The 27,379-nt window shown below is 41.9% G+C and overlaps 3 protein-coding genes across 3 annotated transcripts; all 3 read left to right on the forward strand.

The window, feature by feature from the left end:
* Positions 1-3,820: 3,820 nt before the first annotated feature.
* Positions 3,821-16,220, forward strand: LOC121615788 (activin receptor type-1C). Its single transcript, XM_041950223.1, has 9 exons — positions 3,821-3,922; positions 9,064-9,294; positions 12,234-12,476; positions 12,578-12,808; positions 12,902-13,069; positions 13,640-13,796; positions 14,595-14,719; positions 14,927-15,057; positions 16,047-16,220. Exons 1-9 carry the CDS (start codon positions 3,853-3,855, stop codon positions 16,170-16,172), a joined length of 1,482 nt encoding a protein of 493 aa, XP_041806157.1. The 5' UTR covers positions 3,821-3,852; the 3' UTR covers positions 16,173-16,220.
* Positions 16,221-20,795: 4,575 nt separating this feature from the next.
* Positions 20,796-24,369, forward strand: LOC121616073 (cytohesin 1 interacting protein). The gene is made up of 8 exons (XM_041950697.1): positions 20,796-21,058; positions 21,423-21,472; positions 21,669-21,723; positions 21,902-22,004; positions 22,235-22,328; positions 22,495-22,561; positions 22,822-22,888; positions 23,109-24,369. Exons 1-8 carry the CDS (start codon positions 20,891-20,893, stop codon positions 23,585-23,587), a joined length of 1,083 nt encoding a protein of 360 aa, XP_041806631.1. The 5' UTR covers positions 20,796-20,890; the 3' UTR covers positions 23,588-24,369.
* A 1,727-nt stretch (positions 24,370-26,096) lies between these two features.
* On the forward strand, positions 26,097-27,132 carry LOC121616336 (ermin-like). The gene is made up of 2 exons (XM_041951073.1): positions 26,097-26,670; positions 26,753-27,132. The coding sequence occupies exons 1-2, from the start codon at positions 26,097-26,099 to the stop codon at positions 27,130-27,132; spliced, it is 954 nt and encodes a 317-aa protein (XP_041807007.1).
* Positions 27,133-27,379: the final 247 nt, after the last annotated feature.

A 27,379-nucleotide genomic window follows, 5' to 3' on the forward strand; every position in this document is an offset into this window, starting at 1 on the left:
TTAGTGATTTATATTAATTAAATAGAAAAATGTGTTTTATCTGTCTCATTTGTTTGTCTCGTTGGTCCAACTATTGGATGAATTGAGATGGAATTTTGTTCAGACGTTCGTGGTCCCCGGAGGACGAATCGCACAGATCCATTGATCCATTGTCCATCCTCTAATGCCACCAGCAGGTTGGCATTTTTGTTTCTTTAGTGACAAATTTTGGATTGATTGCCATGACATGTGGTGCACATTGTATCCATGGTGACCAGTTGATGTGTCCTAATGACTTGGGTGATCCCCTGACTTTAGTCAGAGTTTCAACGTATCCTGTCAAATAGCTCAACATTTCCTGAATGGACTGGCAAAACAATGTACAGACATTAATGGTTCCCACGTGACAAATCTAACTGACCTCTCCTCTAGCGCCCCCACTAGGCTGACATTTGTGGTTTTCAGTGTTCCTCTCAGGAGGAACTGTAATAACTTTGGTGATCCCCTGACTTTTCATGCAGCACCATCATCAGCTCAAACCTTTAATTTGTCCAAAACTTTGGTTTATGCCTGAATACCAACAAAAACAATGACATGTCCTCTGCTGTAGTATGTGTTAAATGCTAATTAGCTAATGTCAGTACAGCCTAACTGAGCTGCAAGCATTGGCTTTACTTTATGTTACTAAGAACATTTTTGATTTCTCTGCTCATTTTAATTGTGATCTTCGTGGGCTTCAGTGTTTAAACAGAAATATTACATTTGTGACTAATCACTGTTAATACTTCAGTATCTTTAATATCCAGTAATTTTGTTTTATACCATCTATGATCTGCCCCCATTGAACCATTTTCTATTGATTTAAGAGTCAAATAGAAACTGTCTGTACTTTTTAGTGGGGACCAAGTCAATTACCTTTCCAAATAAAGTCAGCCCTCCAGCTAAAACCCAAATTCCATATTCTAGTGGCTGCCTCTATTTCCATTAGTACAGGTAAAAATGCCAGTTAACCCTGAATTTATTCACTAATATACAGTTATTTTAACACAATAATATATTTGCATGGTGGAAACAAGCTCAACATCTGCACTGGTAATGCAGCAAATGGATTTATTTTCATTTGAAAAAGGTCAAAAGCCTAGACATTTTGCCTGCCAGCTGTTAACTGAAGCTGCGTGCATTGCAGATGTATCTTGGCAGATGCCAAACAGAAACTGGACTCCTGGTGCTTCTCTGACTGATTAATATGCCAAAGAAGTTACGCACCAGATGATAGAAACAAAAGTGGATGTGCGACAGTGCTGAGAAGCTCGCTTGCATGTATCAACTTTCTCCATAGACTGCCCTCATATTCAGTATCATTTGATCCACCCTGCAACCACAGATCACAAGGGTTCAAGTCAAGCAGTTTAAAAACCCCATCGAGGTTCTGTGCTGGGTTTGTATACAGGCCGTGTACTTACAACTGAGAGGGGGGAGTGGAAATCAGTGGCTACCCTCCAAAAAATCAATTTATTATTGCACGCTAAAGCACGCTAAAACACACTGGGTTAAAATGGACCCAGTGTTGGGTCAGTATAGCACAGATGCAATACTGGGTTAATTTTACTAAGTACCAGTGGGTAGAAAGCCCCCCAACAGGTTTGTTTTGATCCAGTAGCCCAACAGTAACATAAAAATAACAACGCTGGGTCAAATACTTCACTGCTGCTGGGTCAAGTGGACCCAGTATTGTGTCAGTGCTTTATTGACCCCACACTGGGTCAATTTTTTTTAGTTTGTATAAATTGTATGATCAATTAGAACAGGAATCAGCAGTTACCAGTGCTTTCCGTTATTGGGCCATTATCTTAACACATTCATGGGCATTTCACACTTTCCACTCATGTGTCTGTGTTCCGATGTTCTCATTTTTACCTGTGTCGGTCCTGTACTGATGATGTATTGATAGTGCCTTGATGATGACTGATGAAGGCTTACAGCCACAGGTGGTACAGTAACAGCAGAAGGTGCAGTTTTAGCCGTGTTTGCAGAGCCCGTAACAGAGTCGAGGTTTCTGGATTCAGAAGTTAAATCAAGAACGGTTTCCAAAGCTGTGTTGTTTGTACAGAACATGTAGGCAGTAGATTTTGCTGTGAATACACTGAAAATTACATTTTCGTACTTGTGTTTTTGCTCATGTACGACGTTGGGATTAAGCTCAGTTCACTCATTAGCTCTCCGTGGTGGTTGCTATGGAGGCTGAGCAGCAGAAACACAACTTGGTGACATGGCCTGCTGTAAATAACTTACTGCATGCAGGTGACTTGAGCTGTAACTTTGCTCTAATGTCACGTACAGCAGACTCACTTAGCATTTACTGCCTCAAAGTGTTTAATGTCTTCTTGGTTAGACCGGTTTGTGTGGGGTGCTGTCTAGGCCTGGTTTCTTCAGTTTTCATGACCTGACTTTGCTCACCTGTGGGGAGAAGGGTTGCACTGGTTGCAGGGGTTCAAAATAGATCAGTCAGGCAACTGCCAGTCCCTCAGGGACCACAAACATGAATCAGTCTTTGCTCATTTAATAACGTGCAAATTTGTCAGGGAATTTTCAGAAACAGTATCAGGAAAGGTGGGTCCTGCACTGTTACCTAATACCGTAATCTAGATCTATCATTAGACCATCCTTAGTTTGTCCACTAAGATATTTTGTTGCTGTGGTGGTTTGGTCTGACGGTGTATTTTCAGCAGCACAGACGCTACTGAATGATCATAGAAATATTATAGGAATACTACAGGCAGCATGTGTGTCTCTATGATCCTCTAGCCCTTCTGAGACTACATGTTGCTACCTGTCACTGTGATCATGACAGTGACGCTACTCTACAGAGTATATACGCTACAATATAGTGTAGATTTGAGTATTTATAGTATACAGTTCAGAGAATATTATAGATACAAGAAACAGCACAGTTATTCTAGTGATATTTCAGAGCCGTGCTAACTTCCACAAACCTCAGTCAGATAAAGGATCAATGAGTCAGGCAGGCTACACTAACAAATTCAACCTCTGCCCCTGCACACTCTCCGCTACCAGGGGGATGGCAAGTTAACAAGGGGGATGCATTATGTGCATTTTGCTAACAACATGAACGGCATCCCCCCTCGTCCACCCTGCCATGCATAGTCTGCTGTGTGCACCATATGTGATGGGAATACAGGATACAAACACTGCAGGGGCGCAACAAAAACAGTTTGGCCCCGGAGCCCCAAAACAGAATCCATCAACAGCTACTGATCCTTGGAAATCAATGCATGCTACAAAAGAGCATTTATTTACCCACCAGTATGCACACATGGAGTAAGTGCATCACTAATACTCACAATCCTGTTTGGACTGTGTGTGTGTTTGTTGTGCTCAGCGAGGAGCTCACTGGTTTATTTGTTGTATGCAACTTGATCTGTAATTTTGTAGTTAGTTGTAATTTTCAATATCCTTACAAAACTGAGCATAATGGAACAATTTGACCTATTTCCCCTGCACAGCAAGGACTTAAAATAACTCCGCGAATTGAAGACATTTCCATATTCAATGGGCAGGCAGGGAGGTGGCGTTCTGCTGGACCTGCAGCTCTTAAATGGATGTGCAACACACTTTCTCCCTGGCTCTCATTCACATGTCTTTATCAGAGGTCTGCAGCGCTAATCCTCTTAATCCCAGTCAACAGAGGCGGAGCAAAGCCGGCGGCTGCGTTTTCCAGCTTCCTCCCCGCACTCACCGCGAGGCGCTTGTGCGGTGTGCGTGGACTTCACCGCGATGTGCGACGTCGTGTTTTCCGTAGAGTAGCTGCGTGAACGGTGCGGTCGGAGAGAGGGAGCAGATGCCGCTCTTGCCATGACTCGTCCCGGGAAGCAGCGCTTTCGAGCGGCGCTGATCTTTCTGTCCGTCGCCCAGCTGACTGCAGGTACAGTGGCTGACAGCCTGCGCTCACTCACTTTGCATTCATGCATTCATCCCGCAGATTAATTACACTGTTCTGCACTTTTGTGCGACTTGTTGAAACGCTCATGTTGTGGTTTTGTGCGTAAGCGGGAGAAATAGTTCAGCTGACTCTTCAAATCGCCCATGTTGGATTCTCAGACAGCAGTTTCCACTGTTTTCAAGAATTATGTGTTATGTCACAGAGCAGCATGAATGAAGTTCATTTAACCGTGAGGGATACACTACTAGATACCGATACAAGCTCGAAAAGTCACATTTGTTCAGGCAAACATTACTAAACACACATATAATTAATGTTTTATTAGGCTTAATTTCTTTGATTGTTAAAGCTCTCAATGCAAAGAAGGAAAGTAAAAAAGTTTGCTCTTACAAGCAACCTGTTTTTCCACGTGAGGTCACCTGCGAGGCAGAAGGTGTTCAGAGACAGTGTGTTGGCTTAATGTTCAAACTGGCTTACCTTATAACTAAAAGAAGAAAAATACTCATCATTCTCTGGTACCAGCTTTATTAATATGAGGATTTGCAGTTTTCAGTTGTCATACATGACAACTAACTGAATATCTTTTTGTTCTGGACTGCTGGACACACAGAAAAAGCACTTTGAAGACTTCACCTTTGGCTGCAGGATGGTGTGATTTGCATGTTTCATCATTTTCTTACATTTACATTTATAAAGATGATTCAAGAAAATAATCATCAGATAGGTCGATAATGAAAATAATCATTTATTGCAACCGTCATCAGTTATAGCAAGTGGCCATCCTCAGGCTGTGATATTCAGTTAAAGGATATTCTAGTATTGTGTTGCATAACAAAAGTACAAGCCTCTCAGCACTATACTTCTCTTAACTGGAACTGCATCTAAATATTTACTTAATAGGTTGTTAAGAATTGTTTATCCCTTCATACCTGCTTTAGAGCATCTCAGAGGAGGAATTCAGTCCTAAATGACTAACTTTGGTTGTACTTTTAAGTTGAGGAGTAGATGCATTTTCTAATAATTTATCAGTGAGTAACTGCGGGGAGCTGCAGAGCTACTCGAACCTGATCAGAGTTCTTGGAGAATGAGAGGAAACGTGCACACGTTCCAGGATGTGTGGAAATATGCAGAGTATTTGATTTAAGATAAGATTCCTCAAAGTCACTGATTGGGTTGAGCTTCTAACTGCTCTGTCTACAAAACCGTGTCCACAATGCAGAAACGTAGTTCTTCGCGCCCTTTAGGACAAACAGCTACAAAAGCAAAAGCAATCTGTTGCTGAACTCTGCTGTTCAACTTCAGCTGCATTCGCTAGTATTCTCAGTTTGTTTTGCTTGTTGTGGCTCTTTCATTGCGTCAAAATGTGCAGATGTGAATCCAAAATCAATATGAAGTCACATCAAAAGATGCTGCATGTCATAACTAGAATTGCCACCTCAAAGTTACCAAAGTGCCAACCAGTAAAGTTGCATTTACATCCTTTTTTTGTCCAGACTCACATCATATCGGTGGTGAAGACTTAGAAGGAATTTAATAAAAGGCATTAAGTGTATTTGTTGGTGAAGTGGAAGTTTTCACTATATTGACGTGTATGATTCCAGTGAATAATTTCCAGTGAGAAACATGCTGTCTTCTCTTAGAGACTATTTTTTCCAGAGGAGCACAGAGGACTGATAGAGAGCTTCATCACATGGTGCAGCGACAACCACCTCAAGCTCAATATCTGCAGAACCAAAGAGCTTGTGGTGAATTACAGTGCTTCAAATATGCATGGTGCTGCAAAGAAGCTACAAATTGTAAAACATGGATGCTTCACACACACACTTTTAACCTGGCAGCATAGAAGATCTAAACAATCAGTTTCACGGTGGACACCTGAGCGATGGTGCCCAGAAATGGCCAGAAATTACGTATGTGCAAATTTGAAGAAATTCCATCAAGGCGTTCCTCAGATATCGCGATCATGAGCATGGGAGGGACAACCTGAAAACATAACTCCTCCAGCCACAGCTGTCGCCAGCGTAGAGGCACAAAAATAGAAACAGCGAGGGTGGGAAATGCAGCTGTGAGATGTAGGGATGTGTGAATGTAAGGTGGGAAATTTTACAGAGGCAACAGTTGCCCAACTTTGTTACAGTGTCATATTAGACTGTAAGTCTAATAGATCTGATGAGTATATAATACTAAACATCTATGACCAGACATAAATGAAATGAGCAGTAAACAGACTAAAATGTTATACTAATATTTGTTTAAATAGCTTTTTTTTTACCACCATCAAATTAATTGGATGCCATGTTTTGAGCATGTTTTTTTCTGTTTTTTTTTAAAAAAAACGATCACAGTTTTGTTGTTATGGCACCTCTTCACCAAAACAATCCTGTTGTTTCTCTTAATGCAAAACACTGGAGAAAAAAAAATCTATATTTGTAATACATCACTTCCCTGCCACCATGCTGCAATAAAGAAGCATTTCAACACATACAGCAATCCCCAGTCATTCATCTGCTCAAAAAAAGACCAGTTACAAAACTAGTATATTCAAACTTAATTAAAAACCTTGAGAGTTGTTGCCAAGCAACTCCCCGGTAAAAAATATTTTAGTCACATTTCAGTAAAGCTTCCCCTGAGCTGAAGTCCTGATTTCTTTTTTGACCTGCTGAATTTTGGCAAGAGGTGTGTGTTACTGCCTTTACAAAGTCCTGTTAAAGATAATGTTGGTGATATTCTGTATTTGTCTAAATATTAATGAATCCAATTAAAATGTATCCTGTTAAAATATACACCACACTGCTATGCTGTGCGACATGTTCCTTTATTGTTTGTTATTTTAAGTCAAACTTCGGCTCTGCTGTATATACTCACGGGTGCACTAGATGCAATTTATTCCTTTGTTAGTAACATTTGCTAAAAACTAAAGTGCCCAGCTGCTATAGGAGATTGCTTAGACGTTTAAAAAAACTGAACATGTATGTTTGTGACCCCTTTTACAGTACAAATGGACTTAGGACTGAGTGCTATAAGCTCTAGTTACCCATTATCTTGCCATTATCTCTATATATGGTACTCAGTGTAAAGTGAAACAAAATTGCATTCCTGTAGTGCTCCAGTGTACAAAGAAACAGGGTCGGGAAGTAAGATAGCATTGAGAGGTGGAATTACATTTTTTTTCATGGGTTGTGTTGCCTTAAGAACAATGCAGCTTCTCCTTTTGAAGTATTTATCACTCCATCTTTGTCGATGAGCTGTAACACTATCGGGTATTGACGGCTTTTAAATGTTTCTCTACACACCTGTTTAATAGGAAAGTTTCACTGTGGAGTGCCCCAGGGATAAATCCTCGGCCCCATCCTGTTCTCTTTTTATATAATTAGCCCCACGTTTTTTGAGTGCTACATGGATGACACACCTCTGTGAGGAGTTGATGAAAGTTGGCGTCACTTTTGTTCATGAACTTTGACCACCATCACAAGAAAGGGTCCAGATGTTGTTGTTTCCAGTTGTGAAATTGATCTAGTTGTCTGTTGTTATGTGCCAAGATAATAACCTTATTTATGCTTTTGTCCTTCTTGGAGAGAGTATTGCAATACATGTTCAGTGTACATGCTTAGATTGCTCCACTTCCAGGCCCCAAGTGGTCAGAATTGCCACTGGCCGATTTATTAGGTTTTAAAGTTTACCAATTTCAAGTTAAAATCAGACTGTATGACTTTTGAGTTTTGTGTTTTGTGTTATGTGATGTCTTTGTGTTTTGTTATTCCTGTCCATCCAGCTTCATGGTCACTTCCACAACTGTCAGGACTCATGAGGACTTGTTGGGAATCAGCTTAATATGTGACAAACACCCATTAACATAAGCCAAAATTTCAAAAATGCTTCACATTTTCAAAGTTATTGTTTTGCCGATGAAGTTCAAGATAAATATTTTTACACCTTTATAATATAGTTTATACTTGGACATTGTAGAGACCTTTACTTACCTTATCATAAGCAGTTATACATTTGAGCTACTATGTGTATTAAAATAGTTTGATTGTATAACATGTAGTATTCTTACCATTTATTTCCAGGCTTTTCCAGTAAGCGAGCAGTGCAGCCTTGCTCATCAGTCACCCACAGTCTTATCAAACAAAGCATGACAGCAGCTCCAAGTAGAATACAAGATTATCTGGGTGTTAAACTAAGAGGCATTACTCTGGTTCCTCCACCTCCAGCCCTTCAAAAGCATGGAGCTCCTTACATAACAGGAGAATCGTGCTCCTAAAGAGTTAAAGACCACAGGCTGTGACGTTTTGTGAATGAAACTCCAGTTACGGACCATTAATGAAGGGGTGAAAATTAGCAAATTAGTGGTGAACATTGGCAAAAGTAAATGCATTTGGCAGTGGGAGTGTTCTCACTAACACCACTGCTCTTGTCTATAGATGTGATATCAGTTCAGCAAGTCTCCAAAACCAAATTACCCTCCATTAAATCAGATAACTTACTGTATGACCAGATTGATTACAATTTCTCCAAGGTGGGAAAGGGCATCGCTGTTTCAAGGGAATGTTCTGCATATATTCCACCCTGTGTTGTGATTGATGCTGTTCAGTCACTTGTTCTGTCACACCTGGAGTTCTGCCCAATCATCATCATCAACTCTACGCTGTTGTTGAGATGTATAAAAGAATATCTTGGCTAACTGTGGACACCAAGCTTCTTTTGTGAAAAGCTTGCATATATTGTGACCAGGTGAGTCTTGGTCACCTGCTGGTACCAAGTCTATGAACAAACTATATGATGAGAGCTGTTCTTTATTGAGGTTCTTCTGCCTGGAATATGCTTCCCTCCAACATAATTGAAAACAAATATTCTTCTAAAAAGTCACTGAAACATAGTTTGATAAATCTCACATACAGTAGATGTAATTTTGTTGTTGCTGTTTTGGTACCTTTTTACCTTTTTTGTCTTATTGAGGCTGTGATTTTTTTATTCTATTTTTTTATTGTTGTTCTTGTGTGGATCCCAGGAAAACTAAGCAACACACTTTGTGGAAGCACTTTTACAAATCAGTGAATTGATTGATTGAACAGACGTCTGCCAGGAAGCAGGTTATCTCACCATCTTGCGGTGTGTTTCAGGTCTGAAGTGTGTGTGCCAGCTGTGTGCCAACCACACCTGCGAGACGACCGCGGACGGCGCCTGCTGGAACTCTGTGATGCTGATTGACGGGAAGGAGGAGACCGTCAAGTCCTGCCTGTCGCCCTCAGAGATGAAGGGCCAGGTCTTCTGCTACAGCTCCCGAAATGTCTCCAAGAGGAACTGCTGCTTCACCGACTTCTGCAACAATGAGACTCTGCACCTGCATCCAGGTACAGCCAGTGTGATGCTTTCCAACGCGTCTCCATCTCTGTCTTTTTTTGATGAATGTATTCTAATTTAGGCCGATAAAGACCGATATTTTGATATATAGAGACAAATATATGAAGCAGAGGAAAGATTGATTAATCCCGTCAGACAGTCAGTTAACGACACATTGCTCAGTAGTTACAGTATTCATTCGACAGCAACACCAGCCCAATCAGCGAGGGATTTCCCACTCATTCTGGCCCTGGCTAGACGAGGTGGATGCTGATCCTACTAGATCCTGTGACATAACAGATCTGGCAGAGGCAAAGGGACGGCGGTTAGTGATCCTCCTCCTCCCTCCCCTGATTTATAAATAAATACGACTTTGTCAGCCATGTAGTCCCACTGCAAGTTAAGAGCCTCTCGTGGCTCTGCTGGGTGGAAGGTGGCCTTAAAGCAGAGGGGGATTACTTGCACCTGTGGATATACAATTCAGTGGAAAACTCTGGGAGGTTAGAGTTACACCTAGCATGGTGGTTCATAGTGGTTTTGCATGGTGCGCTGCTGCACCACATAGACTAATGTTTAAAGTATTGTATGGGGATTTTTTTCTGTTTATTTGTAACATATCCAGTTCTAATTAATGACATTGTCCTTAAGAAAATATTGATTAAAATAAAGCCTTTGTAGCTGCATTATAATTCTCAATATTGGGAACCGGCCTGGTTTAAATTGTGTGTTGGATTCCCTTTAACAGATTGACAGTTGTATCATGTGATTTTTATATGCATTGATATTTATTTTAATGCTTGCAAACACTTAAATGAATCCCTTTTTCTGGTCCGTGGAATTTCTCAGGAATACACCGATCTGGCCAACTATTTTCAATAATCTGCCAATTATTTCCTCAGTTAAGTGATTAAACATTCTATGAAATATCAGAGAAAAGTTAAAAATGCCTGTCTCATTATCCAACAGGCCAAGGTGAGATCTTCAGTTGTCTTGTTTTGTTCAGCCAACGGTCCAAAACCCAAATATATTCAGTTTATTTTTGCACAGGAGGATGGAAACCAGCAAATATTTCACATCAGAAAGGTTGGATTTAGATTAGTTTAATTACAAATGTGTTGCCAATCAGCTAGCTGATTTATCAACTAACTGTTTCAGCTCTAATTTTGCACACAGACTTTTTAAAGGTATGAATAGTAAAGACAAAAAAAAAAAACATTAAACAAATCCATTCAGGTGGGACACCCGAATTGCATATGTACCCTATCTGTACTTTGTCCTGAATGTTTAAAGTTTTGACAATATTTACTTTGGTCACAGTGCTAAATCAACATCAGTCCGTTCATAATCTTTGACACCAAGTGAAAGAAAAAACTGTGTTTCCCTCCCCACTGATTTATTCACCCAAAACAGTTAGACAGCATTGTCAGACAATGGTTGCTGTCATTAAATGTGGAGGTGATGCAGGAGATTTAAAGCGTAAAGCGCTGCAGACTGTTGATGAGGGCCCTCAGGCTGTGATGGAGCTGACTGTGAATGGGGACACTAGAATCAATCTATTCCGCTGCTCTGCTAAATATCAGCACGTGAGTTCATCCAGTGAGTTGTTGAGGTGAACTTACTGAAGGTAGTGGCTTGTTGTTTTGTGCAGCTGCATTGTCCTTTAACACGGATACTTTCTGTGTCCTTCTATCCCTAATTTCCAAACACTTATTGAGATGTTGTGTCAACGACTGCAGCGATTACAGCCGAGACCCATGCAGAGTCACCTAAGTCAAAGAACACTTGCAGTTTGTGGAAGGTCTTTTGCCACTGGGCCAGAGGAGAGGAGGGTCTTGTTTTGCACCATGTCTGCTGAGCTCCAGTCAAACACATGGCAGGATATGTTTTTTAGGTAAAAGGCTAAAGATGTCTTAAGAAACTGTGGTTTAGTTCACGACGTGCTGCCTTGCACATTGGGTCATCTGCAGATGTTGCATGTTTGAGTCACTTCTGGTGAGGACATTTCATGCTTCGGGGATTTCAGAGGATGGAAAGTTGGAACCGCCTTATTAAGTTTTGTATTTTTTGAGTCTGTTTTGTAACAATATTCACATGCCTGCGTTTTAGTTGAAAGAGTTATTCATTCCTGATGTGGCTACAGTAATCTGAGTTGGCCAAATCAAGTGAGTGTCTTCCAAAGTGAGGCACATAATTACCAAATTATTTGTATTTCCCCAGACCTCCCATTTAATTGTAGTACTGTGCCACAGTGCTGCTCCAGTGGTCACTGTGCATGTCTTAAAATCTCATATTATCACTGCGCCCACCAGCTCTGCTATTTTTGTTGTGTCCAGGTCTCTTCTGTCCACCCACGGACAGAATGAAGGTCAGAGACGGAAATGTCAGGTTACCTTGTTTTGCCAAACCCTCAATTTATTACAAGGCCTCGTGGTGCACTTGTTTTCCATCAGTGTGTGTCACTTATTTTAAATGAAGAAGCCTTTTTGGAGGAATGTGTACTGACACCAAGAGATTCTGCCTCTGCATCTCTTTATTAGCTTTGATTCATGACATTTATGGGCAGACGTAACTTTGCGTCTGCCAAATGCACAATTTCCATCTCTCTAAATTTTAAGATTGTCGACACATTGATGGCTTCATTTTGCTGAGCTGGTGTTCAGGTCAGACATGTGTTTTCTGAAATCCAGTACATCAGCATATTTCAGCGGGAGTTATCCACCGGTGATGATATAATGCCCTCTTGAGATGATGATTTCAGTCCACCCTCTAACCCTAACCCACACTCAATGCCATAATCAACAATGACCACCAGAGGGTGCAATAATCACAGGGAGCTCAGTGAGTTGGTCCACTGATTCTCTGTCTGAAGAATTCAATTTCAGGGAACAATGGCAAGCGAACAGTCTTGGCTGCCTTCTCATGTTGAATGTGTGTGTGTGTGTTTTATCAGAGAGGCCCTCAGAAGAACCCGGCTGGAGCAGCCTGCAGCTGGCTGTGGTGATCCTGGTGCCCTCCTGCCTGTTGTGTGTGGGGATCCTGCTGGGTGTGTTCGTTGTGCAAGGCCACCGCTGTGCCTACAGCAGAGCCCATAAGCAGGACCCAGAGGAGCCTCTGGACGACCAGATGCTCATGTCACCTGACAGATGTCTCAAGGATCTGATCTATGACATGAGCACCTCTGGCTCTGGATCAGGTAGGAGACACTGATATGATGACAGAGTCGGTGGAATTGTTACATAGGAATATCAGCACATTGTCTTTGCTGGTGGAAGTAATTTTTTTTGTGTCTCGCAGGTCTGCCACTGCTGGTCCAGAGGACTATAGCTCGGACCATAGTCCTGCAGGAGACCATTGGGAAGGGTCGGTTTGGGGAGGTGTGGCGGGGAAAGTGGCGAGGAGAGGATGTGGCGGTGAAGATCTTCTCCTCCAGGGACGAGAGGTCGTGGTTTCGTGAAGCTGAGATTTATCAGACAATCATGCTCAGACATGAGAACATCCTGGGCTTCATTGCTGCTGACAACAAAGGTGACAGATTCAAACCGGACTTCATCAAAGTCACATTATAATCATGTGATGAATGTGCCAGCATGTGACTGTGTTATTTGCTGCGTGCTGCAGATAACGGCTCGTGGACTCAGCTCTGGTTGGTGTCAGAGTACCATGAGCACGGCTCCCTGTATGACTACCTGAACAGGTACACAGTCTCTGTGGAAGGCATGATCATCCTGGCTTTGTCTATAGCCAGTGGCCTGGCTCATCTCCACATGGAAATCATTGGCACGCAGGGTAAGGCTCTATTAGGCGAATGAAGAACATATTGGCCAATGATGGGGCTTGTGTGCCATAAATAAATAAACCTTAACCCAGATTCAGCCTGTGCATCCTCAAAACAATTTGTCTGTTGATCAATTGATTTGTTGTTCATAAACAACCAGCACTTTGAACCTCAAAACAACACATTTCCTATGATATAGAACATCCAGCATATAAAACAGCAGATGTTTGGTGTTTTGCTTGATAAATAGCTTAAAAGACGAACTGATGATGAAATTTGTTGGTGATAAATTTTATGCCAACAACTATTAGTTGACTGATTTGCAGTAATTACACAGTAAACCTAATCCAAGTCAACTGTGTTATTTCATTAGCATTAACTTTAACTGATGGCTGTGATCATTTGATTAGATGACGTTTTACGGCTCGACAGATTACTACACAACAGAGCGCAGATGTTTTTTATTCATCCATTAATCCTGCACCTCCGTCACTTTCATCACTTAAAGATGAAAGATTTGTGTCCTGATTTAAAGCTCATTTCTGGGCCTAAAGCCTTCTCTGTGGCCTTCTTGCTTCTAGGGAAACCTGCCATTGCTCACAGAGACCTCAAGTCTAAAAACGTGCTGGTTAAGAAGAACGGCACAGCAGTCATCGCAGATTTGGGTTTGGCTGTGAAACACGACTCCGGCAGCAACACCATCGACATCCCGTCCAACCACAGAGTGGGGACCAAGAGGTTGGATTTACATCGCGAGGCAACACATGGTTAACACGCACAAAATAGGAACAGGAAGTGAAACTGCAGTGACTTCAGACCAATTTATTTGAAATGCTAGACTTCCCCTGGAGTTTGGTGTTCAGCAAAGTTTTGGCCAATATAATTAATTGGCTGGCAGCATGGAGTGCACCAGGCAGAAACCATAATCCAGTGGGTTTTCCTCTGTGTCTTGCACTCTCAGCCTCACTAGTGATTCCTAAGATAATTTGCTGTTTGTCTGTAATTTCAGCCGGGTGTGTACACAGTGCAGTAATGAAGCAAACAGTGTGGCTGAAGGTCTGTTCAGAAAAATGCTGAACAAAAGTCATGAAGTTATTTTGTATTAGAAAGCAAAAAGGATTGAAGCAGAGATGATGAGTCATACAAAAACATATCTTACAGTAAAGTGATTCATGTTATTATGATCTATACAGAACAAATTTAAACCCTGTAAATTTAAACCCTGTATTAGATTTTGGCGACTGCTAGTGTTAAAGTCAACAACTCATAAGATCTCTGAAAAGTTTCCTATATAGGATATTTTTGTCAGACTGCAGCTGGAAAAAAGGAAAGTTTGGGTTTTAGAAAATCTGATGTTTGAGTCTCTTTATGTACAGAGTGATGAGCTGGGCTTGTTTCTTTGCAGTTGCTCCATATTTAGGATTTTCAGTTCTGATGGGACAAAGATTTACAACAAACTTACTCACGAATCGGTCAAGGATATTTGAAGCACTCGCCTTTTATTTCATTAAGCCTTAATTACTTTTCCCTCTTCAGGTACATGGCCCCGGAAATCCTGGACGAGACGATCAATATGCACAGCTTTGAGTCATTCAAGCGGGCGGATATCTACTCGCTGGGCTTAGTGTTCTGGGAACTGGCCCGAAGATGCTCTGTTCGGGGTACTTTAAATGACATGCGCACCCACACTTTGTTTATTGATATTTACAAAATATTAAATGGAAAAGTCATCATCAAAACTATACATGCATGACACCACTGAAGAAACTGTTGTTGCCCCAGTTTGTCCCAGTATCAGTCAGTTGTTGTTTACATCCTTATGTTTAGTACACTCTACATCATCAGCCACCATCTTTGTCTTTTCCCAGGACTTCAAGAAGATTTCCAGCTGCCTTATTATGACCTAGTGCCTTCTGATCCGACCATCGAGGACATGAAGAAGGTGGTGTGTGAGCAGAAACTCAGACCCAATGTTCCCAACCAGTGGCAGAGCTGTGAGGTGAGACAGACACATCTGTTGGATGTGTCATAACAGTGATTTCAAAAGCATTGGGACATTCTGGAAAACATAAATAAAACACAATGTGATCATTTGCTAATCCATTGTAAAATATACTCAATTAAAACAGCAGAAATGCAATATATTTAAAGATTTTCATCATCAGCTTTCATTGATTTGTTTGTTAATATGAGCTTATTCTGAATCTTTGTTTATGTTTTACACCATCTGCCAACTTTTTTTGGAATCTGTACTAATCAGAGTACTTTGTGGTGTTCAGTAGCTGCATGAATGAATGTTTAAATCACACACTGAATTCACTTTCCTGAATGGTCATGTTCACTGACTAAAGCATTGGAGCTCCCCCTGCTGGTGACTGAACGCGCTGTGCTCGGCTTAGTGTCCAGTATGTCTTGGATAAAAACACTGAAAGCCTCCAAAAGAGAAATAAATTTATTACAGATTGTTGGCTGCTGTGCTTTTAAGATTATTAACGATGCTTTTATCGGTCTATCTTGTGCAGAACTGAATAAAACAGCCAAAAAGACAGAAACAGTCTGTTTGAACTGCATGAACTACATGTACATGGTTATTGACTACAAACTGAACTGAACAAAGCAACAGGATGACATCAAGCACAACAACTGATCTACAGGACCACCACATTAAAGGCCTCAGCGTGATATAAAATAAGCGCTTGTTGGGTGGCTGAACATCTGGTGCTCAGGATTGGCTGTGGTCAGGAATCGTGGTGCTAAGATGTTATTCCCACATATCACATTATTCATTTTTGGCCACCAAATAAAATGTTATTCCAAAAACGTTACCTACTGTTGTGAATCAAGGTAATGGAAGATTTGAGGTACGTATAACCGAAGCTCTTGGTATTTATTGTTCAAGGTAAGAAGCTGACACTTCAGCCTGTAGTGTTGATAAAGTGACATTTTGGTTTTTATTTAAGTAATACTGTCTCCTTGCTGATTCACCAGGCTCTGCGTGTGATGGGTAAGCTGATGAGAGAGTGCTGGTACGCCAACCCTTCTGCTCGACTCACTGCTCTGCGGGTCAAGAAAACTGTGTCTCAGCTGTCTGTCATCAAGGACGTCAAAAATTAGATCGATACGTTGCCCTGCAGATCAGCACCGGTGCTGGCGCTGGTGCAACACGATGGACGGACAGCAAACAGGGAGAAACTGCTCTAACTGCCTGAGGCTGCCCTCTTCAGGACACAACCACACTGTTCACCCTCAGAGAGCAGAATCAGGTTGTTTTAAGTGCCAAAGTATTGTGTGTGTGTTGGGGGGAGGGGGGGTCTGTGGCTGCTTTGCACGTAGACACCTTGTAAAACAATTTGAACCAAACGGTTGAAGGAAGAGCCAGCCATATGCAATAAGAATATGTATAATGTATATACAGATTATTTTGCTACCTCAGACATTTAAGTGCCCAAAGCTTAAAGTTGCACATTGTGATGTTTTTGTGCCATATCTTGTAGCAAACACAGTGTTGCTGGGTAGGTAGTGTGCTAACTGACAATCACAGAGGATACTGGATAAGTCATCCTAACTGGTACTGACTCGTTTGAAATGACACACGTGCAGGCTGATAATTAGAGCTTTAGTGTTTTCAAGTGCTTTTCCATAGTTATTACTAAGGAAGCCCTGAGGGGTGAGTGAAAAAAAAAAGTGGTGATCCATTTTCTCTAAGTCTGATGTAAACTGTTTTCTGTACGGTGTTTAAGAACAGGTGAAAAATAGTTTTGCAAGGATATATATTATATATGTATTTCTTGGATTTTTGTCTGTGAAGTTTTCCAGCTGCTAAAGAATATTTGTCAGGAGCATTTTTAAAGAAGAGCCTTTTTTTTCATCTGTGAAAAAAGGTGAAAAACGCTGTGGTAGGTGATTTGTCAGGATCAAAACTCACCGACTAATTTTTAAACTTAGTTTCATTTTTTAAAATGATTTTCAGTTTTCAGTCACAGTTTGGTTAGGTTTAGGCAACAAAACTACTGAATTAGGTTTAGGAAAAGATCAGGGTTTGGGCCAAAATATAACCTTTTCATAAAGTAAAGCATGTGTTTGAAAGTCTTTCTGGCAGAAAGCCCTGAAGACAAACATCTCCCATGTGCGGTGCACTTCAGCCTCTTGTGGCCAAAATGAGTATTACAACAACAAACATTTACTGTTTTCACAGATAAAAAAAAAATCTTAAGGAATTTAGAAAGATTGTCCTGGGAAAACTTTTTTTCTTTCTTAAGTTGATTTAGATCAGACTTAGAAAAAAAATCAGTTCTCAGCTTCCACAGGTTACAGCACTATTGTAGAAAACTGGTTTGTTGAAAGCTCTGTGGAAAGGTTACTACATATACTTAACAGGAATTCAACTGTGCATTTCCGAGTGGAAGACAGAATTTAGCTAAAAATGTTACAAGTGGTTATAAGTATAAGTAATACGTTTTTAGTGTGATAAAGTTCAGACTAACCACTGTGGCTCCGTGGATGAGTCAGTGAGTTAAGCTCATTCATGAATGTGAACTTTACGTTTTATATTTCTCAAATATGTTTATTGACACTGGAAGCATGTTACTGGAATTATGAAAGCACACCTTAGCTATGGTATGGTACATCCCCATTTTACAAGCCTGATGCTGTTGTGCAGCAAGTTTCTCATTATACCAGATAATGATCTGATATGATAAAAGCAAAGATAAGATCAGATCTTGATGAAGCTAAAGATAAAATGATCAAACAAGAAGACAATAACACAGGAAAGACCAGAAGCTCTCATGCTAAGCGTGTATAATGCCATTGGTCATAAATCGGTCGCAGACGTTCCACTCGGGGAGCACAGTTTGTCTAATGGGTGCACATAGGATCACTAAAGCCACTGTCTGATGGGGCCTGTAAAGCCTGGTCATAGCAGCTTTAGGGAAAGTGCTCGTATGAGCCCATGTGTGCGTGCGACTGCGTGTGTTTCATATCGTGTGAAGTGGTCCTGTATTTAAAGATGTGAAGCTGATGAGTCATTGTTTCAGTGTTTATGAAACCGGTGCTGTGGAGGAAACCTTTCCCATCCATCATGGCTTTTAGTTCATGTCCAGCTCTTCGTCCTCAGTTAGGCGACTCACATGCTTTCATGTAGCTGCGTAGTGTTGACACATACAAGTGTTCTGCTATCATGTGTCACGATTACTGGACGATATGTAGCATCAGCTGTGTTGCCTCTTGAAAATAAGCTATGTGCAGCAGCCTGTTGCTCTCTTGGCAAATGTCAGCTCTTTTTTTTCTTTCTGTGAAATGATTAGTTGACTTTAATCACTGAATCATTCGACTTTATGTGTCGCAGATTACAGATAGTAACTAGTGAAAATGCAGTATTGAAGCGTCTGGCTCTGCCTGTGTCCTCTGAAAGTACTTGTAATGTAAATTTTATCTGATGTTGGATCTATGCTGAGCCAAGCTTCTGTTTTTTCTGTTGTGTCATATCTTCTAATCCCACAATCAGACAGGTGACACAGAGGAGGAGTGATAGCGTATAAAAGACTTATCAGTCATTCCAAAGAGGAGTGATCACCATGTGCAATTTCTGACTGGTGTCTTTTTTTATATATTATATATGAAATTGCTAAATATTAACAAATGTGATACCGCTTTCATGAAATAAGACCTAAGCTTGATTTTTAAACCATCCAGTTGTTTAGATTCATATTTTGGATCAATGTGAAACTGTTTTGTGTCGTTGCTCAGATTTCATGCCATTGCATTGTATCTTTTCTCTTGCACTATTTATTCTGTATATAAATAAGTGATATCAGTGGGTCAATAAACTGTTTTTCATGAAGTGAACTGTTGATTTGTGTCTTTTTTCATGGTAGGATGACGCTGTGTTTTTTTTAAATTACAAAATCTCTCACACAGCAGCTGTAATTCTGAAAGCACTGATTGTGCAGAGCTGTGCGCATTGATTCACGTAGTAGGACAGAATTTCCCTGAGCAGCTTATCTGAAACAGGCCGTTTTCCCCATCACACACTTACCTTAACTGACGTGACTCATCTCCGCTCTCTGTTCTGCTGCTCCACTTGCGTGTGCTGTGTATGTGGATGTGTCCGTTAGACAGAGGAAATCAAGCCGCACCACTGAGGCCATCAGCACTTTGGAGATGAGTCAGTGCATTGAGATTTTGCTGCTTGCTTTAACAGATTTGCCGCCTGTCACCTCAGATAAGGGAGATCACACAGTGTCACCTACAGGAGCTTTATACAAACTTTCCTGTAGTGATAAAAGTGAGCAAAGAATCCAGTTGCCAAAGATGTTTTAGTTTTTTAGCAATTTTTAAAAGATGGATCAGATTTTTCTGTCTTTAAACAAAGTCGCCTCCCACCAAGAAGGTTCTGGGTTCAAACTTCTCTTTGTGAAGTTTGCATGATCTCCCCATGTTCCTCTCACAAAGACATGCTGGTGCACCCTGCCTTTTGCCCAGTGTGAGCTGGGATCAGCTCCAGCTCCCCCGCGACCCTCCAAACAATAAGTGGTCTTAAATTGAAGTGGTAATGAAACAGCTCATTAAGAAAAGGTCTGAAAGAGAGAATTTTGTGCTAAAAAGCCTGTAACTTTGGAAGATTTAACAAAGATGAAAACTCTCATTATCTTCAGCTGAACTTTGCATTTGAACACAAAACACGCAGCCAGTTTGGACAGGAAGAACAAACACAGTGGCTCGGTGTACATATGAGCATGTGAGTACTGTTTTAAGATAGAAAATATGGACTCTCTGTTGTCATCATCGCTTTTATCGAGCAGCAGAAGAGCAACTATTAACATGCTTTATACTTTCTATATTTTCCTGTGCTTACAGTAGTAAAAGTGCAGATGGGAATTAGCCATGTCCCAGCGAAACGGGATATCTGTGTTCCAGACAGTCCCGTGGTCGGCTGGCCAACGGCCTGCCGAGGGTCAGTGGGGCGGAGGGGATTGTTGTGAGGCAATCCGCTAGTTAAGGAGTATTTCAGCTGGGTTGTATCTACAGTAATGAGGCTTAAAGTGAAATGGCCCCTTTCTCTGATGTCCTGGCCTCCACAGAAACGTAGCTTTCGCGCTGGGTGAAAGTTGATCTTCAGGTCCCGCAGAGTAAACACATTGAAGGCAAGGGTGTGGTCATGCACTGTGGCTCAGTTTTCTTTAACCCATCAGCCATTGTCTCCCTGACTTCCAGCCTGCACGTGTGATTTGCCTTTTGAACCGAACCACGTCTGATGCCTGCTGCCCACTGACCCATGCTGTCTGTTTGGGGAGCGTGACACTGGCCCCAAGCTAAATCAGCCTTTTGTCTGTCCTCATAAGACAAGTCGCCCTGCTTGGCAGAACACAGGACTCGGGCTCAGACTGAAGCTTAGCCCATTGAGAAGGTGAGAGAGAGAGAGAGAGAGAGAGGCTGGAAGCAGGTGCTGGTGGAGGCGTGAGGTGGCAGTTTCTCATGCATTGCTGATTTCTGACAGACCATAAATCAAATTGCAAAGACTGCAAAAAGGGAAAGGGACTGTTTGAAGGGGAATAGTAAGAAAAAACCCAACCCTCCATCCTTTGCTTTTTGAGAGACTAGTCCCTCTCAAGAAAGAAGAAAAAGAAGAAGAAAAAAAAAGTTACAAGAAGTGAACAGGAAATTAGGTACGTGAGGCTGAGATCTGCAGATGCAGGTCCGCAACAGGCATCACATGACGTGGATTTCCGCTTTGACACATTTTGCGTTTGGCTGCACAGCAGGGCAGGGCCACACAGCCACTGAAGAGCTGCCGCAGCAGGACATGATGGTGCTTTGAGGACTACTCTACCATGCAGTCCACCATGAATTTCAATGGACTGCAGCGCCAGGGCAGCCAAGAGAATTACATTCTGGATAATACTCTGAGGAAGAAATGCTCCCTGTGGTACAGGCGCTCACTGAAGGGAAACAATGATCGACACCGGCAGAGCACAGGCTCCCTGCCCAGAGTCTGCAAGGTGAGACAACACTTCAAGTGGAATGAATACAGTGGCTGAGATATGGAGTGTAAACACACACACATACACTTCTGCGATTTAAAAACAAATATGAAAGACTGACATTAAACATGCTAGATTAGATTAGAGCTGAGGTTTTTCTGCTATAGTTTTATGGTGAGAAGCAGTTCACTGATTTACCACCAACTGTGCAACAAGAATACAGCAGCTCTCTGCAACTGGCCAAAAGCCTTTTAACAATTTTAATCTTTTGAGTTATGCAACACTATAGGATCACCGTGTTCTCACATAGTTCCCTGATAGGCTTAAACCTTAAATCTATTATATTGTTTTAAAGAGGAACTCTGTATTTCTCCATTTGCAGCCGAAACAAACCCACTCCAACTCACTGGTTGATTACTCTGACCCACAAAGGTAAATATATCAAATCTGATGTGCACTTTATCATTCAGTACAAGGGTTCACCTTTAGCCTTACTACATGCAAAATACTATTTATTGTTTTTCACTTTTGCAATAGTTTTTTTTTATTAAAAGAAAACTAAGTACATAAAGTACATTTCCCAAAATATATTTTATTTTCTCTTTTTTTGCATTTCTCTTTTGCACAGGATCACAATTGTACTGGAAAAACAAGACAATGAAACATTTGGTTTTGAAATTCAGGTAAGTGTTATCACATTTTATACTCACTAAGATGACGCACATGCCGTACGTTTTTATCGTCATGCTTTTAAATCTCTAATTCTGCATCAGTTTTCATGCCCACTTCATGCCTCAGAAGCTTTTTGTGCGGAACAGTGTTGTTTGGCAGCTTTTGTGACGAAACCGTCTCTTGTTGCAGACCTACGGCTTGAAGCTGAAGGACAGCTCTGCAGTGGAGATGTGCACGTTTGTGTGTAAGGTGCAGGAGGACAGCGCTGCAGAGAGTGCAGGCCTCACCGCAGGTGAGCTACCCACATCCTCTGCACAGTATCTACACACCCTGCACATACAGAACTGTCTGACCTTTTTCTGGTCAACGTAAAGATTGACAGATGCATCACTTACCACACATGCAAACGCTACATTCCACCTATTCTCTCTCTCTCTCTCTCACACACACACACACACTGATGCGCAAATAGAATTGATGATAATTGACGAATTCCTTTTTTCGCATCCTCATTTCTTGTAGGAGACATTATCGTCACAATCAACGGGGTCAGCATCGAAGGATCGTCTCATCAGCACATCCTCGATCTGATAAAAGAATCAACCAACAGTCTAAAGTGAGTGACAGAAATGATTATAACGTCCCAGAATGCAGCACAACAAGGCACCGCAGAGGATGAGCAGCACAGAATCTGCACATCCTCTGCACAGAAATAAAAACAGTATTATAAGAGTGTTCCCTGGTGAAAGTGTATATAATTATGTGCTATTATGTGATTGCAGGATGGAGACTGTATGTGGGAATGTAGTGAAGCAGATAGAGCTAGAGAAGAGGATGAACCTGCTCAAGGTGTGTCTCCTCCACCCTGCCTGTTTTTGTTCTCTGTAAGCTCTGTGTATTTGTTAGGCAACATGCAAACCACACAAACCCAGGTGGTAATAATGAAGGTGCACAAAAAAAAGACATTTCACAGCAAAACCTGCACTGCAGAGGAATTGTGTGCCCTCATACTGAAATACTGTGTTTGTAGGTAATTTCTTTGAATGCACAGGCTAAAAGAATTTAACTGGAAGTCAATGTTTTTGGGGGTTTTTTTTTTGCCCATACAGCAATCACTACGCGAGAAATTGGTGGAGCTGCAAGCGCTTACAGTACAGGAAAGACGCCTAACGCGAGGTGAGAGGGTTTGTTCGACTGTCAAACCACAGCACTTCCTTTCTCACAGCCATTGTCCGTTTTGTACAGCAACACTGTTTCTGAAGTGAGCTGAGGTGTAAACTCCAGATAAATGAGATAAAGGAGTTCCCCAGATAAAAGACAGAGAAGCTGCTGACGAACTTCCTGTTGCAAACTTCTCGTCAGCTGCAGCTTTTACTAACAGGGGCTTTGTTTTCAGGTAACTTGAACAACAGCGGCCTCCACCTCCCCGCGGACTGTTCGGCTGTCCTGAGCTCCCCCATGGGCCGCTGTGGCCGGCGTTTCTCCAGCGACAGCAGCTACAGGAGCGGGATGACTGACGACAGCGATCAGGCCAGTGTGTTTGGAGATCTGAGCTCCCCCAGCCCCTTCAGTGCAGCTAGCACCTCAGACGATGCCTGCTTCTTCTCCAGAGACTTCCCCTCGCAGGACAGCTCCGGACGGTTTTCCTCAAGCAGCAGCCACCACCATCAATCCCTCGCCCGCTCCAGCAGCTCCAGTTTGGCCGGCAGCAGCGGATCCCTCTCGCCTTCCTGGGAGGAAACAAGGATCTCCTCCTTGTTCGGTACCCTGCCCCGTAAAAGCAGGAGAGCCAGTGTTCGCAAGCACATCTTCAGGTTAATTCCTGGACTCCAGCGGTCAGTTGAGGAGGAGGAGATGGGGACAAACGCTCACTGAAGGGCTGTTCACGTACTCTTTGTACTCAGTGATAAGTTACCAAGGTTTCTCCTGCTGTGAACAAGATTCAGAGACAAATAGACACTGTAATGAAGTGCTTACCCATAGCTAACAGGCTGGGTTAGCTCTTGAAAAATAATAATAGGGGTCTGCTTTTATGGGGGCACAGAGAGGACACATTGTGGCACTTGGCATTAAGATAATGTCAAAGCTTATGCAGGAGGGTCTTCAGCCTTTAAGGTGAGCCTGGCTCACTGTTTGGCTTCACTGGTGGTGCACAAAAGCATTATGAAAATGTAAAATGTTCTTCCTTTGAACAAGTGATTGAATGAATGTACATACAAGATGAGTGTGATCAGCATTAATCATATCAGCCTGAACTGCTGCAGCAGTTTAAAAAGAGACGACCGTGACCTGAAATACATGAGAACCATCATCACCATTCATTTTTCAAGCAGCAGGACTTCTGTCACGTTCAGGTGCTGAAAACCAAAACGAAACCTCTGCTCTGTATAGCCGGCTGCTCAGCTCAAAACAGGATGTGGGTACGAGAGGTACTACTTAACTGTTTTCATTTCCAAAATGACTTTCAGGCTGTATACAACTTACTTGCGTTGCACGCTCAGAAACACTGAAACTGTTTCTTGTCTGAATCAACTGAAATTTGAATGTTTCACTTTCAGTAGCAAGAAAATACCACTTTTACGAGGCTGTCAGGCTTTATTTTTTGGTATAAATCCAGATTATATGTTTGCAAAAATAAATAAACTTGTGAAGTCTTATGCACCGACCAGTGTTGTCCTTCAGATGATGATAATAATAATGCACACTCTATTCTAACGGCACAATTTGAACAGGAGCGACGAGACCTACATTGAGGACTTTTGTTGATGATGCAGCCAAACATTAAACATCATTTACTCGTAAACTGAAACAAATACTATTCTGGGGGACGCACAACAGTTGGCAAAAATGAAGCTGTAAAACTTGAGAAAAGACACCCCACACATTTCCTGTAATAAGTCTCACTTCTTTGGTTTCCTGCTGCTGCTGCTAAAGAGACACAGAGGCATTAACACATTATGTGTTTTCCTGCACTTGATTACTATTCACAAAAATTGTGATGTTTTATTTTGAAGCAGCAACTGAGAGAGGTCATTCGACTAGTGTTATGATGCAGAAAATCAAATAGTTCAAATAAAAATCATTATGAAAGCAAGATGTGTAGTGTGCATGCAGCGGTGGAAAGAGTTTTCACACCCTTGAAAAAAAAGTACTGTGTGTACTAAACCAACAATGAAAAAATACAAGTCCTGCATTCAAAATCCTACTTAAGTAAAAGAATTGGCAACAAGTGTACTCAAAGTATCAAAAGTAAAAGCAGCAGTTCTGCATCAAAATGTGTCCTGTGACTGATTTATTATTATATATGACATTATTAGATGGTCACAAGTGATGCATCAGTGTTTTAAGCAGCATGTTACTGTTGTAGCTGGTTGAGGTGGAGCTAACTGTAATTACTTTACAGGTTCTCAACTGAGGGATCAGGCCCCTCCAAACGGTCACAAGCCTAATCTGAGGGGTCATGAGATGATTAGCAGGAGAGGGGATGAAAGTTCTGTGCCACAAAATCTGTATGAATTTTTTTTTCTCTAATCGTTGCTTTTTTGTGAACGACTGGAGAGTTTTACATCTTTGTTCCTGAGCAGTTATTCGAATTAAACCATTTGAGAAGTTTCATGGGGAAATGTATTTTGGGTGGAGCTGCTAACAGCTCATATATATCTGAAACATGACAAGGGGCCCCATTGACACAGTTTGTTGTACAATATTTGTGAAATGTGGATAAAGAAGCATAGAACTGACTATTCAATGGCTCAAAATTGCACTTAAGTACAGTACTTGAATAAATGTACTTTGCGCTACTGTTTGCAGTGAACCTCAGTTCTGATGTTGTGTGTTGAAAGTACTGTAAGTTCTCTTGATGTTATATCAGCATTTCAGGTGATTGTCATTGGAGTAAAGGTCTTTATATGCAGTCAAAGACATAACATGGCTTAGCTTCAGCACATGTGCAAAAGCGCTGTCGGTTCATGCCTATAGGAGAATGTTAATCCACGCTCAATATGCTACAGAGGGAAAGTGGTCAGCCAGCAGAGATTATTTAAGAATGAGTGCAGATGCATGTGCAGATGCCAGAGTCACAAAGAGTCTTTGTAGGGGCCACAACAAAACCACCGTTCTTCTGTGCTTCGACGCGTACACAGAATTACATGGTACTGCAGAGCACGCCAGACAGCTTGATCTCACGCTGCCTGCTGGATGCAGGAGGGAGCCTTTCTCCACTCTGACAATGTAGGATGACAGCGAGTATTTTGGTAGCAGACTTGGAACGCCAGCGCAGACGATGTGGCGATGCAAAGTCTAAGGTTGCTTGATTCAACAAATCTGCAAAAAAGCATCTAGAAGCTTTGGAACTTGACTGTTTTCAACATCATAGGGGAAAAGAATGGAGACGGAGACGAGCACAATACCGCCAAAGCCCCCAAGGCTCACACTAGAAGAAAATTCACTAGCTTCCCAGGTACTGGAGATCATTGGTGGGGTCACTCTTGAGGCCCTTCAGACTCTGGAGGAACCCGAAGAAAGAGATGTGTGGTCAATGGAGGAGGGGGACGACTCTGTGTTCTACAGTGATGAGGACCAAGCTCATCAGGACATAAAAACAAACGCACAGCGTTTAGTGCACAGCGAGTGTGAGCATCCTGTCAACAGTGTGGCAGCTGATGATGAACCTGTCCTGGCAGAGGAGGATGGTCCAGGCAAAGAATGCACGACTGGCAGAGAAAATTCAGAGATGGAGAAGGAAGTGACTCTGCAGGCCATTCTGACCGAACAAGGAGGGGAACATCAAGAGCTCCAAATGGCAGAAACTGAGCCTGTGGATCAGTCAGACGCAGCAGACCCGGGAGCACAGTCTAATCGAACTCCAGAGACGTCTGTGAGCACCTGTGGAGAATCTCTGCAACTGAACTGCACAGACATGCAAACCCAGCCGGAGCAAAACATAGCAGCAGAAAAAGGTAAGAAGACTACTAGCATTTTTATGTTTGAGAAAGAGGATTTGTTTACAGAATGCAAAACTCCCTTCTTTTTCTTTGCCAGTAGAGGAAGAGGATGTGATGCTAGACACACCAAACCTTCAACCCTTTGATGCAACTAATGAGGAGAGTATCACAAGACTGAACGTGGAGGCAGAGGTCCCAGAGCAGATGTCTGGTGCTGAACTCCAGGTATCAGGAAATAGGCAGCTGCAGGTGGACCGGGAGCCAGAGCAGGACCACAACATCCATTCTCCCGTGGGCTTTCATCAAAACCCCAGCCCAGGCTACTCCACCCTGCCTCTGCCGAAGAAATCCGGCCACCAGAAACCCTTCAACCACCTCTCTTCCTCCAAATACGGCAGTGTGTCCTACCGCAAGATCCGCAGAGGAAACACCCGCCAGAGGATCGAGGAGTTTGAGTACATGATGATGAATTTATGAGGTGATTCTGTGTTCTTCAGGAGAATAAAAACATGATCCAAAACAACAAATATGAGGATTAAAAGGAACCTGATTGTACAGCTACGTCTTATTGTACACAGTTTACATATTTATGTTCTAAAAACTGCTTGTAGAGGGTATTAAAAGTATCTGATGTAACTCTCCAGGTCACACCAACCTCACATGCGAGATTTCTCTGTCTGTTGAGCAAAGCCTGACAAGCATCTCATCTCTGTGAGGTACTTTA

This window comes from Chelmon rostratus, chromosome 13, assembly GCF_017976325.1.
Source record: "Chelmon rostratus isolate fCheRos1 chromosome 13, fCheRos1.pri, whole genome shotgun sequence".
NCBI classification, from domain to species: domain Eukaryota; kingdom Metazoa; phylum Chordata; class Actinopteri; order Chaetodontiformes; family Chaetodontidae; genus Chelmon; species Chelmon rostratus.

What these genes read in the sequence shown, in the direction of transcription:
- LOC121615788 (XM_041950223.1), top strand. Translation starts at nt 3,853, where the DNA reads ATGACTCGTCCCGGGAAGCAGCGCTTTCGAGCGGCGCTGATCTTTCTG. An exon ending in CACCTCTGGCTCTGGATCAG is followed by an intron (nt 12,477 to 12,577) that starts GTAGGAGACACT and finishes TGTGTCTCGCAG; the next exon opens with GTCTGCCACTGCTGGTCCAG. An exon ending in CACAGAGTGGGGACCAAGAG is followed by an intron (nt 13,797 to 14,594) that starts GTTGGATTTACA and finishes TTCCCTCTTCAG; the next exon opens with GTACATGGCCCCGGAAATCC.
- LOC121616336 (XM_041951073.1), top strand. Translation starts at nt 26,097, where the DNA reads ATGGAGACGGAGACGAGCACAATACCGCCAAAGCCCCCAAGGCTCACA. An exon ending in AAACATAGCAGCAGAAAAAG is followed by an intron (nt 26,671 to 26,752) that starts GTAAGAAGACTA and finishes TTTCTTTGCCAG; the next exon opens with TAGAGGAAGAGGATGTGATG.
- LOC121616073 (XM_041950697.1), top strand. Translation starts at nt 20,891, where the DNA reads ATGCAGTCCACCATGAATTTCAATGGACTGCAGCGCCAGGGCAGCCAA. An exon ending in CCCTGCCCAGAGTCTGCAAG is followed by an intron (nt 21,059 to 21,422) that starts GTGAGACAACAC and finishes CTCCATTTGCAG; the next exon opens with CCGAAACAAACCCACTCCAA. An exon ending in GGAAAGACGCCTAACGCGAG is followed by an intron (nt 22,889 to 23,108) that starts GTGAGAGGGTTT and finishes CTTTGTTTTCAG; the next exon opens with GTAACTTGAACAACAGCGGC.